At 31.5% G+C, this 14,129-nt stretch overlaps 1 protein-coding gene across 1 annotated transcript; it reads left to right on the top strand.

Moving 5' to 3' along the window:
* Window positions 1–4,661: 4,661 nt before the first annotated feature.
* On the top strand, window positions 4,662–7,512 carry LOC114278371 (protein FAR1-RELATED SEQUENCE 5-like). Its single transcript, XM_082918668.1, has 4 exons — window positions 4,662–6,953; window positions 7,050–7,204; window positions 7,334–7,402; window positions 7,500–7,512. The coding sequence occupies exons 1-4, from the start codon at window positions 4,662–4,664 to the stop codon at window positions 7,510–7,512; spliced, it is 2,529 nt and encodes an 842-aa protein (XP_082774794.1).
* Window positions 7,513–14,129: the final 6,617 nt, after the last annotated feature.

Below are 14,129 nucleotides of genomic sequence, written 5' to 3'. Positions count from 1 at the left end.
TTTTTAAATCTAAAAAAATAATTTTTATATTAAAAAATATCTAAAACAAATATAAATTTTTCTTTTAACAGGTTGCAATTGCCCTCCCCCCCCCCCACCCACACACACACACAAAAAAAAAAAAAAAAAAAAAAAAAAAAAAAAAACATTGTTTTGGTCAACCGACTAAATGTCTAGGAAGATGTTCAGGCGGACGACCATGTAAACCCAATCCCCTCACTGCTTTCCTAATTCCATGTTTTTCCTAACCAAGTTAATCTCTCTACTGAGGAGGATTAGTAAGCTGCTCATACTATCAAGTGGCTCTTTCAAATCATCACCAAACATGTTGTAGATGAGACCCACAGCCATCCTACTCCAGTCCAGCCACTCATGCGGTCAAACAAACAGGGCCTAAGAGACAAAAATATAATAATTAAAATCTTAGGGTCAATATTATAAAGCAAAAAGGATCAAAGTGGAAGAAGGTAAAAAAAAAAAAAAAGCATAAGAATGAAATTGACGAAATTCAAAGTATAAGAACCAAATTGAAATTTTGAAAAAACAATAAAGTCTATTGATGTAATTAGCCCTTACAAGTTTGTAATGAAGAAGTTTTATTAGATTATCCAATAATAAGTTTAGTGATCTTTTCTTAATTTAAAATAATAATTATAAATATGCATTCTTATTTCATAACTATCAAATATATAATGAAATTCTTCTTTTACAAATATATAATGGAGATGATCAAAGTCTCTCAACATTAGTTATTATTTGGACAAATTATAAATACATTATCTAAAATTTGCTTTAAATATGAATTGCTCATATAATTTTAGAATTATGTCTCGAGCATATAAGTTAATTAACAATTTTTAATGTTATAAATATACTTCAATTAATAATTAAGATAATTTTATGATTGTATAAGAGAGTAATTAAAAAAAATTCTGTTATTAGGACTCTTTTGGGGACATTCCAAATAAGTTGTTTATTGACGTATTTATATAACATCACATCACTATTTTTTTGTACATCTTTTCGTAATAAGTAAAAAAGTTAAAATAAGTCAAACCCAAAACAACCCCAAGTAAAAGATTCTAGCAACGGGGTATTTGTAGCTTTCATAACAAAAGGGTGATATGCATTTTAAACAAATCTCAGTGTATATATTTGTAATGGGGAAAGTACACTGACACTCCTTGAGGTTTCTGTTTAATATAGATTATCCATTCACGTTTGAAAAATAACATTTCTCTCCCTGAGATTTGTAATCTTCATTAAAAATTACCCTTGAATGCCTCAAAATTTTCTAAATGACCATTTTATCCTTTTTCTTATCATTTCTTCTTCCTATCATCATGACAACATTCTACAACTTTTCATAATTAAATTCTACCTAAACATATTCTTATTAAGTCATATACAAATATAAATTTTATATAGAATTTTCAAACACGATGATATAGTTTAATTGTGACTTTTCACTTTAAAATAAAACATCTATAAATATGATTTATATTTACAATAACATCGCTATCATAATATTTTTATGATATTTTTTGTATAAATTTTTATACATGAATAGAACTTTTAATATTTATTTTCACCATCATTTTACTTTCTCGTTTATTCACACACATTTATTATAGTATTACCAAATACTGTCATTCACATTTATTACAATAGTACTGAATTTTTGAATTTTTATAATTTTGTTGTATTTGGTGAATTTAAAAAAAAATCACAAAATATTATATTTCTTAAATATATATAGATTATGTGCATCTAAAAAATAAAAAATAAAAAATAAAAATTTACTTAAATATTTTAAAAAATCAGCATTATTTTAAATTTACTTAAATAAAAAAATGCAAAAAATTAAAAAAAAATTGTGTGAGTTAAACCAAAGAAGATGATTATTATTTCTCTTGAAATAGCATCAACAAAATATTAGCATTATTTTATTATTTTATATATATAAAGACTAAGGGCAAATATGTCATTTTAATCTTATAGGAGGTAAGTGTAATTTTTCAAACGTGAGAAAAGAATCTGTATTAAATAAAAATTTCCGTAGATGTCACTGTAATTTACCCATTTGTAATTTATCGTTAAAAATTAATAAAACTCTCAATGTTGAAATTTTATTTTGGATAAATTACATTCTTTGTAATTTTAACAAAGTATCACTTTAATTTTTATACTTTTAATTTAAATAATTTAAACTCTATACTTATAATTTTTTTACTATTTTATCCTTTCATTATATGCCATTTACACCTTAGATGAAACAACACCAAGTGCAAAATTCGAACAACCAAAATGAAATTTAACAAAAAAATAAAAAATTTATAAAAAAAAAAAAAACTAATAGAGTTGTCGGTGGAACTCAAAAGAAATATAGTTTTAAAATTACATTTTAATTACATAATTTTTTCAAATATTATCTTTATAAAAAAAAATGATTTTAAAGTTGAAATTGTGTTACGGGTTTGATGAAGGCAGGACACGTGATCCCTCATTTTTTTAAAAATTACACTAATACCTCTGAATACTAAAATTTCAGAATTTATTAAAAAATTATCTTTTAAATATTTATACTTTAATTAATCTATAAGATATTTTTATATTTCAATAAATTATATTATTTTGGACATTTAATTTATTAAATCCTAAATCTCATATTTAAGGTAATTTATATGCAATTTTACTTTTACCAATATTTTTTTAAATCCTTAGAAACTTGGTGTGCACTATTTTGAGAGCAAGGATCCTCTCCAGCCAAAGCTCCCTCCTGTTCTCCGGTCAAGGGTCACGATTTGGCCACGTGGCCCTTTTAAGATCTACAGTTGAGAAAAAAAAAAAAAAAAAAAAAACAAATTTGAAATTTTGTTTACAGACCCAGCACAAAGCTTCCCTCCCATTCCATTTTCCCTCCTCTTCGAAGCTCTGTTTCCCTCCTTCCAAGCTCTGGCGATTGGCGAAGTCGACGGCAAATCAACTTGAACGATCGGCGGTGCCAGCACAAAGCTTCCCTCCCATTCCATTTTCCCTCCTCTTCGAAGCTCGTTTTCCCTCCTTCTTCCAAGCTCTGGCGATTGGCGAAGTCGACGGCAAATCAACTTGAACGATCGACGGTGAACCAAACTCCGGCGAACCAGAGCTCCATTTCGTCATCAACTGAAGGTAATCTTTGTCATGGCTGGGCAACATTGTTATTAAGGAACATTAAGGAACTTCCTGTGGAGTAAAAAAAATGATTAAAAACTGATTATGTTTTTAAGGAACATTGTTATTAAGGAACATTAAGGAACATTGTTTGTCATGGCTGAGCTCTAGTGTTGTTCATTTGCTTGAATTTGTTTAAACAAATGCTATGAGATCCTAGTACATTGTATTAAAACAGCCTTGCCGATTTTGTATGCTTCTTTTCTATACTGCAGTCTGTAGATCACTAAATCACACAAGTAAATTACTTTGGGGAAAAAAGAAAACTCATAACTCATCTAATTGCCTAATATAAAAGAGTTGGTTGAGTGGAAAAAAATTACAGAATCAACTTTGGTTTAAGATCATTGCTTTGGAGGAAGCCAGAATTGATGTCTCCCAAAGGCACTGCACACAGACTACACCACTGTCTTCATCTTGTAATCATAAGTAACTGGAGCTGAAAATGATTTCCATAACTGCTTCACAGTGTTTTTCGACTAATCTGCTAGATTAGGCCAGAACTTTTCCACGCTGAGTTTGCAAATAATAAGTCCATTACATTTTCAACTAGTGATCCTGGTTTAAGACTCTAGGAATTCAATCTCAACAGATCATTGATTCTAACCTATGCACAAATTTCCCAAAAGCCGATAACATAACATAACATATAGCATAGTAGACAATTTAGCCACTAAAAACTACGAAGTTTGCAGAAGGATTTGTTAAGTAATTAATAATACAAGATGAAACCCTTCACAAATTTAAATGTCTAAAGACGAAAACCTGATAATAGTTCCATTCAACACAGGCCTGAATACCCCACATGAACAATATCACAAACTTAAAGCTAGGAAGGCTAGCATTGAAAAAAAAAAAGGAAAAAAAGTGAAAATTGAGCCAACATTAAGCACCCAAAGATACACATCCAATATCAAATTCTTGTTAAGCCAGGGAAAGCCTAATAAAAAAATTAAAAAAAAAATCATGTTTCAGGCCAAAAAAAGAACAACACTAGAGCTCAGCCATGATTCATCTAAAACTAGTTAGGTTTTGATAATAATTAATGGGAACAGTACATTAACTAGTTAGGAAGGACTAGTTAGGCTTGAATTTGTTTGCTGTCATTGTTCTGTTGTGAGTGGAACATGTCACAAGACTTCCACTATCTACTTCATTAACCTCAATAACCAAGAGAATGACTTATGTTCTGTAATCCATCTCCCTAAGTTTTTGACTCCTGAAACAACAGATTAATACAAGGAAGATATAAAAATCACCTAAACCATTGACATATTGTTGTCTATAAGTTCATTCAAGACCTGCACTTCTTTGTAATTGGAGGTAATGAAGAACAATAAAAAAAATGATTGTGGTTGAATGAAGCTATAAGTTCATTTAAGTAATGTTTCTAATTATTGTTCTCCCATTTGATTGCCTCTACTTTTCAGTTGCGTTTTTATATGGATATGGAACCTGACAATGATTGTGGTTGGAAGCCAAAAGTAGGAATGACCTTTGATTCGGAAGAAAGTGCGTACGATTTTTATAATGCATATGGAGGAAGAATGGGATTTAGCATAAGAAGGGAATATTGTAAGAAGAACAAGTTAACAAAACAAATTATTTCTAGAAATTTGGTTTGCAACAAAGAGGGATTTCGGAAGGTTGACAAGCGAGACCCATTGACAAAAACCCCTAGAGCTGAAACTAGGACTGGTTGTGAGGCCCGACTTTTTGTTAAATTGGATGTCAATAGTGGGAAATTTGTTGTGATTGATTTCAAAGAAAAACACAACCATGAACTTGTATCTCTTGATTGTGCCCATATGTTGCCATCACAAAGAAAGATATCAGATACCCAAGCAATTGAGTTAGACTTAGCCTCAGAGTCTGGTCTTCGTTTAGGGCAGTCTTTTGAACTGATGGGTAGGGAAGCTGGAGGGCGGCAGTCTCTTGGTTTTATGAAATTAGATCAAAAAAATTACTTGAGAACCAAAAGACAAAAAAGTTTAGCGTATGGGGAAGTAGGTAATGTGTTGCAATACTTTCAACAAAAATCTTTGGAGAATCCATCTTTTTTTTATGCTTTCCAATTAGACAATGAAGAGCAAATAACGAATATGTTTTGGGCCGATGCACAAATGGTCATGGATTATGCCCAATTTGGTGATGTAGTTACATTTGATACTACCTACAAGTTAAATAAAGAGCATAGGCCATTTGCATCTTTTGTGGGATTTAATCACCATAGAGAAACAGTTGTCTTTGGTGCTGCGTTGTTATATGATGAGACTGCCGAAACATTTGTATGGTTATTTCAAACTTTTTTAGAGGCTATGTCCAAAAAGGCACCAAAAACTTTGTTTACCGATCAAGATGCTGCAATGGCTAAGGCCATACCCATTGTCATGCCTGACACGAGTCACCGTTTGTGCACTTGGCACTTGATGCAAAATGCATTAAGGCATGGTAATTGTCTCTTTCAAGATAAAGGGGTGAAAGGTGTATTAAATAGATTCATGTTTGATATTGAGGATGAAAATGAATGGGAAATGAAGTGGGGGGAAATGCTTGATACATATGATGCTCATGACAATCATTGGTTGAAGTTGATTTTTGGGGTGAAGGAAAAATGGGGCTGGCCATATGTTAGATCAACATGGGCTGCGGGAATGAGTACAACACAACTTAGTGAATCTTTTAATGCATTTTTGAAGGATTACATTCGTTCTGATTTTAATTTAAATGAATTCTTCATGCATTTTGAAAGGGTACTTTGTGAGAAGCGGTACAAGGAGTTAGAAGCTGGATATGCTTTATGCCAAAGGTTGCCAAGGGTGCGAGCGCCATTCATAATGTTGAGTCAAATGGGTAATGTGTACACTAAAAATATTTTTGAGGAGTTTCAAGATGAGTATTTTCTTTCTGTTGAATCAGACATACAAGCAATTGAATACATTGATGGTTGTAGCCTATACACAGTTGTTGATGCTATTGGGAAAAATGCAAGGAAAGTGAAAATGGAGATGGATGGCTCTTTGGCTTGTAGTTGTTCAAAGTTTGAAAGGAAAGGGATTTTGTGCAGTCACTGTTTGAAGGTTATGAGAGAAATATTGAAGTTGAAAGAGATTCCTTCACAATACATTATGAAGAGGTGGACCAAACAAGCAAGAGGAGAAGCTGTGACGGACAAGTTAGGGAATGAGATTCAAGTAGACGTCAAATTCAAACAAGCCTCACGGTATAAGACATTGATGACCGCATTTAGATCAATAGCATGTAGAGCTGCTGAAACTGAGGAAAGTTATGATTTTTGTTGTTCACAAGTAGCTGCATTAGGTGCACATGTTGAAAGCAAGATAAGTGCACATTTTTGTCCCGAAAAAGAAGTAAGTATTAATGATCAACCTCAAACCTGTGAGCAAAAAGACAACAATCATGAAGACAACAATCATGTTGTGCAAATTCCAATAGGATTGAAGAAAAAACATCCAACTAGTAAGGGCAAAAGAAGGATAAAAGGTCCATGTGAGCTGGCATTGCAAGCAAGCTTTAAAAAGAAGTCCCGTGCACAATTTTTGAGTTCTTCAAGACCTGTTGCTGCTCCAACCGTGAGACCTTCTCCATTATCTATTGGAGGAGATGTAAGTATTCATGAAAATGTTACTCCTCTTCATCCTCCTCTTGCTCCCCCTCCTCGTCATTCCGTTGCCATGGGTGGTACAATTCCTCCTCCATTAATATATCCCACATATAATGTGAGTCAGATTTGTCGCCAAGTAATTTGTGTTTTGTCAATTAATTTTTCATTTGCATCTTGTTATGAATCGTAATATAATATGAATGAATTGTAGGCAAACAATTTGGCATATTGTGGACAACCAACATTTATGACACTACTTCAAGGTGGGTATGACATTGGGTTTGAAGATTCTGAAGGCTCACAGACAGGTTCTCGGCCAACAAATAATTTGCTGCTGCATACTGAGGTACTTTTGCTGCTGATTTGGTACTTTTGTTGCTGATTTTGTGCTGCTAAAATGCTATTTTTCGTGCTGATTATGTGCTGCTGTAATGCTGGTTTTGGTGCTTATTTTGTCCTACTGAAGTATAGTGTTGGTGCTGTTTTTTTTTCCAGGGTTTGGATGGCCATGAAGAGTTGGAAGGCACTTCAAATTTCATGCATAGGAGATGCCTCTAAGCTGCTGTATTTAACATTGATGTTGATATTGAAGTTGAAGTATTTAATTGTGAAACTTGTTCAAACTTGTTAACTATTTAATGTTGCTGTTGATGTTCAATAGTGAAACTTGTTGAGCTGCTGTATTTTGATTGTGAAACTTGTTGAAACTTGTTAAGTATTTAATGTTGATGTTGATGTTCAATGGTGAATGGTGAAACTTGTTGAAGTATGTGGGATATGTTAATGGAGTTTATTTTGTTTTGGATATGTTGATGGTGATGTTGAATGGTGATGTTGAATGGTGAATGGTGAATGGTGATGTTTATTTTGTTTTGGATATGTTGATGTTGAATGTCCCCAAAACTTTGTCTTAAAAAACAATGTTCAAAAAATCTTGGTTCAAAATCTGTTGACAAATCTATGTTTCCAAATCTTTGTTTAGGGCAATCTGTGCTGAAAATCTGTCTTTGTTTAGGGCAAACTGTGTTGAAAATCTGTCTTTGTTTAGGGCAAACTGTGCTTAAAATCTGTCTACAAAAACCTGAGTTCAAAATTTCTGTTCACAAATCTGTCTTTCAAAATCTGTGTTCAAAAACTGTGCTGAAAATCTGTCTTTGGAAACTGTCTTCAAAAACTGTCTTCAAAAATTCTGTCTTCAAAAATTCAGGTTCACAAAAATTCTGTCTACAAATCTGTTCACAAAACTGTCTTCAAAAATTTTGTCTTCAAAAACCTGTGTTCAAAATACATAGCCAAAAACCTACTCTGAAAATTCTGTCTTCAAAAATTCAAGTTCACAAAAATTCTTGGTTCAAAATCTGCTCACAAAACTGTCTTCAAAAACCTGTGTTCAAAATACATAGCCAAAATACATAGCCAAAAACCTGTTCTAAAAATTTTGTCTTCAAATACCTGTGTTAAAAAACTTGTGTCAAACCTCTGTCATGAAAATCTATCTTACATTACAAGTCATTAGAAAATCTATCATACTCATACTCATACATTACAAAAACTGTGCTAAAAATCTGTCATACTCATACATTACAAAATACATTACAACTCAAAGTCATACATTACAAGTCCACTCTACATTACATACACATTCCACGTACATTACAAGTCATACTCATACTACCTTACATTACATACACATTCTACCTACAATACAAGTCATACTGACACTACCTTACATTACATACACTATTTCAAATACACTAAAATCACAACTACCAGCAACAACGAAACAAAAAAAACAAAGGCGTAATTCAATTTTGCACCAACTCTTTCAACCACCATTGCCAAGTCTCTATATTGTTTCCTACTCTTCATAGTCATGTCTTTGAGCTCCTCATTCACAATAATTACTTCTCTAAGAGAAGACAAGACTTCTATGCGTTCTTCATCAATATCATTCTCGACCACCTTCAAATAATGCTGCATATGTGGAGGGATCCACCACTGAAAGAAGTTGCAACCATTCGGATAATTGGAGCATACAAAATAAAGGCAATTTGGATTATCCGTTGACTGAGAAATCTTCACCACAGCTTTTTTGCCACATCGACAATTGCGGTTTTCAAATCTAACGTCATGCATGTTGTCCATACTTGCATTTGTGCTTGACATTGACATTGACCTACAAAAAATTATCAAATACACAAAAATTATCAAAAAAGAGACAATAACCCCAATGGTGTTTGTATATCCAAGAAAGAGGTTCACATGCATATGTTTATCATACACAATAAAAAAGTTTTTGGCTTTACATTCACAGAAATAACAATTTTGATCAGATAATGTGGGGTTTTCGAGAAATGGTCACTCAAAGAGTGGTTTGAGACATGAAGCAATGCCCTTTTCTGATAGGATATGCTGTTGTAAGTTTTAGATAAGGGTGACTGAACTTACCTAATGTTGATAAGTTGGACCTCTACTTATTCTGCTATTAATGTAAGAAATTTTGTTTACTAGCTCCCTCTGTGGTATGTTGGATTGATAGGATATGCTGTTGTAAGTTTTAGATAAGGGTGACTGAACTTACCTAATGTTGATAAGTTGGACCTCTACTTATTCTGCTATTGATGTAAGAAATTTTGTTTACTAGCTCCCTGTGTGGTATGTTGGATTGATCTTTCAAACTAGATGAAAATTCTCATATCCACAAATCAAACTTGGGTAGACCAGTGCTAAATTGCAAACAAATATGCCATTAGATAATAGAACAATTATTGCCATGGTAGTTTGTTTTGAAGAGGAAAATACAGTTCTATATTATGCCTTTTTCCAACATACAGCAAAATCTTGGTATTTCAGTTATCAAACATCAGCTACATAACTCTTTCACATGTAATAAATGTTTGGCTTAGTAGGTATCTCTTTTTCTTCTACATGCCAGTAAAAAAGGAATGATGGGGGAAGGGAGGTTTATAGATTTGTAATGTGAATACAAATCCCACAAAAAAGTAACACTTAGCTGCACAAAAAAGTTAAATAGAATTGATTAGTACATCAACTTGTCATTAGAAGATAATGAAGTCTTGGAGAGGCAGCTAAAAATTCAAGAATAATGATTGAAAATAGTATTTAACAAGACATAACAGAAGAAATTGTCTAGTAGATTTGACCTACTATCTGTTCTCCGAAGTTGATAGAAACATTTTCTGCTGGTACACCCTTTGCAAATATTGTCACTACCACTTCTTTTGGCTTCTGATAGTATGAATGCATGTTTAACTAATCATTGTCAAAAAACTATATGGCGCTAGGACAGTATCTCCAGAAGTAGAATACTCCATCTAGCATAAAAAAAACAATCTAACAGACTAATATTGGTTACAACAAATTAACAGCAATCAAGGAAAATAAATGATGGCATTGGTGCCAACAACAACCAAAAACAAAGATAGTACTGTTATCACAATGGCAAGCAGCTGCTAGCATTGGCAGCAGTCTAATGATAAAGGCAGCAATTGAAACAATAGATGAAAAAAAAAAAAAAAAAAAAAAAAAACTACACTTCTAATGCATATCAGAAAAATAATTTAGTAAAAAAATAAAACTGACCTATAAAAACTATTAAAGGCTTGTTCTGTTATTCAACATAGAAGTAACACGACATATAAGTATAGGCATGTACATATCTGCAATATTTTCATCACACTCTGTAATCAATTTGGTGAATCTTAAATCATTTTGTGCTAAAGAAGCACCATTTTCCAATGCTTCCTTGGCAGTGTGATATTCTTCAAGCTTAAAGCATGCAATGCTAAAGAAAAGGGAAAATTAAAAAATTAATTATTGAAAGGACTGGAATTTAATAGTGTTTTTCATGTTGATGTGAATGTGGTGGCATGAGACCAGTTTAATTTTTTTTATTTATTTATGTGCAATTACAAGGACTGGAATGAGAATTGTAAACTACCCAACTTGCTAGCCACAAACACTGTATTTACAATTATTGCCATGGTAGTTTGTTTTGAAGAGGAAAATACAGTTCTATATTATGCCTTTTTCCAACATACAGCAAAATCTTGGTATTTCAGTTATCAAACATCAGCTACATAACTCTTTCACATGTAATAAATGTTTGGCTTAGTAGGTATCTCTTTTTCTTCTACATGCCAGTAGAAAAGGAATGATGGGGGAAGGGAGGTTTATAGATTTGTAATGTGAATAAATTGGTCTGAAAACAATAATAAAATAAAAAACTCAGAACAAGAATTTATATATCCATGAAGTTTTTCTTTCAACACTGGGTGTCCAAATTCCAGTGCCAAACTCATTGAGGTCAAATGCAGATCATCAAGTAACAAAAATTTGAGGAACTAATAATGTTTTTGTAATGGTATACTTCAACAAAAATATGGTGTTGGTTAAATTTATAGCCACAGTAGTCCTTTACCTTTATACTCCTAAAAGTGTAAACAAAGCAAGCATTCCCTCCTAAGAACAAGCCAAAAAAAAAGAATTTTGCTTAAACAACGGACGAATTATTAGCAATAAAGTAAGACAATCAAATTAACTTAGACATGTCACAAAAGGGGATAAGATGAGCTATCCCTTTTAACAATATTCCAAAAATATTATAAATTTAAATCGAACAATGAAGCAAAAATAATTATACAACAATGCTACATTCTTTAATTTATCACCTTAGATAATCTCTAATAATGTGACATTAAGGTTAGACTTACATATTAAAATATTTAACAAATCAAAATTTAAGAATGATAAATTAAATGTAGGCTAAAGGCACAAGCAAAGCTAGTGTGGTCATTTTCTAACTCCTTTTTATAGGTATTGGATACCTGGATAGTTCAACAATCAAATTTATTCGTTCATTCAAGCAATGAATCATTATGAGCATGTAAAAAAAAAAAAAAAAACGATGGCAGATGGACAGTGAGCATGTAAAGATGGAAGTATTATGAGCATTATGAGCATGTAAAGAAAAAAAAAAAGAACACAATGAGCATCTGAAATTTGATATAAAAAAAAACATCAAATTATATATGCATATGAAAAAATGAGCATCTGAACATAAAAAAAACATCAAAAAAAAACATCAAATATAAAAAAAAAACAATGAGCATCTGAAAAAAAAACAATGAGCATCTGTAAACAATGAGCATATGTTTACAGATCCAAAATGGACGGCATTTTTGTTTATATACATCTTCAGCTCCTCATTTTATGTATATATATACATTATATATGCATATGCATTGCAAGCCCCAAATCAAAGTAAAGCCCCAAATAAAAGCCCTCATTTTTTTTCTTTCAAATCTACTTTAGTTTCTCAACCTGGTGGTCGCCGGTGAGGAATGGCAGATGGTCGGTGGTCGCCGGTGAGGAATGGTGGCTGGCGGTCCAACAACGATGGCAGATGGACGGTGTCTCCTCTTCCTCTCCCTCTCCCTCTCTCTTTTTTTTGTTTACAGATTGAAAATGGAGCTCTGCAACGTTAACTCATTTCAAATTTTTTTTTTTTTTTTTCGTTGATCTGGCCCGTTCTTTTTAAGTGGGGTGACGTGGCAAGATCCAGGCCATTGACCGGAGGACCGGTTGGAAGCTTTGGCTGGAGAGGATCCGGACTCCTATTTTGAACGCTCATGATATGAACATTCATATTAAATAAATTTATAAATGTGAATATTAATGTGTGTTTCACCATATTATTAAGTATTTTGGTAACTATATCACCCATAAGATTTATTGAAATATAAGAAAATAATTTGAATTAAGTTGAATATAAGTATGTGAAAATGAAATTATGAATAAATACTCCATACTAAAGTATTTTTAATGTAGTTCTTGTAAAATTATACTAGAGTCCCTCTTTAATTATTATAAGGTACTTTATATTTTTAATTATTTTAAATAAAATCCGTACATGATGTTTTGAGAAAAGAGTAATACACAAATGATACACAAGTTACTTACCCAAAAAAAATTGATACACAAACATAATGTTTATACAAAAATTTTATACAAAACAAGTTGACATCTTGTGGTCCTTTTATTTTTAATCAAAACATTTATTATTATTTTTATATTTTTACAAATACCATTATCACTTTATTTTAATGATTTTTTTGTATGAATTTATGTTTGTAAATCACATTTCTTACAAAAAAAAAATGTGAAAATATTATTTACTCAAACACATTGACACTCTATTTGTACTACCATTCATTCTCTCTCCATACTATAGATTTTTTTTAATTTTCTTTGCATTCTTTGTAAAAAAATGTTTAAGTTTAATAAGATCTACCCGTTGTTATTGATTGGGAAAAGAAAAAAATTTAAGAAAAATTGCAACACAATGAACAGTGAAAAAAAAATTGTAGTGGTTCAATTCTTGTTGTATTTTTTTAATTTGGCACCAAAAAAAAAAGTTGCACCTCTTATATTTATAATCAATTTTTTTTTATATCTTTTACATTGATTTATAATTTTCTCAAAATTTAAAGATTTAAAATTTTATAGATTCCAGAAACTATTTTTAAATTTATCTTTACTCATTTTTTTTTTCATATTTTAGATAAAATTTTTAATTTTGTAGAAGCATCTAGATGCATCCAAAAATAAAAATAATTAATTAAATTATGAAAATAATTCACAAAAAATAAACAAAAATCTGAATAAAAATGCACATGAATTTTATTCAAATTTTTGTCTATTTTTAATGATATTTGAAAAATATTTTAATTAATATATTTTACTTTTTAGATATATTTTGATTAAGTATATTTAAAAAAATAAAAAAATAATAATTTATAAAATTTTATTTTAAAATATTTTTTTAAAATCAACCCAAACAGACACGTATGGGTCTTGAATAGTTACGGTTTGAAACATAACTCTATGTTTTTATTTTTAAAATATTTTTATTAATTTTTGTTGAGGTTGATGCTCCGACGCAGTACATAAGACCTGCCCCAAGTAGGGTGCTTCTATCTTTATTTTTTTTTGTTACAACGGAAATGGAAAGGGAAAACAAGGGCTAAGCACGTTCCCTAGACAAGTCTATCATATCAGAAATAATAAGACTTCTAACTTCCGCTGGTGGCTCATTGACCACCAACATATCTTCAGTTTGTTGAGCTCCAACCTTCGCCAAGGCATCGGCACATAGATTTCCTTCCTTCCAAACGTGTTGGACAGTGCATTGACATCCTCAGAGCAAGATCTTGGAGTCCTCCACCAAATTCTTGAAAGGGAAGTTGTCCCTTGTTTCTTCGTTCATCAG

The sequence above is a fragment of the Camellia sinensis genome, chromosome 1 (genome assembly GCF_055761805.1).
Source record: "Camellia sinensis isolate YWXY chromosome 1, ASM5576180v1, whole genome shotgun sequence".
Taxonomy (NCBI): Eukaryota; Viridiplantae; Streptophyta; class Magnoliopsida; order Ericales; family Theaceae; genus Camellia; species Camellia sinensis.
This window is presented reverse-complemented; position numbering and strand designations above follow the sequence as displayed.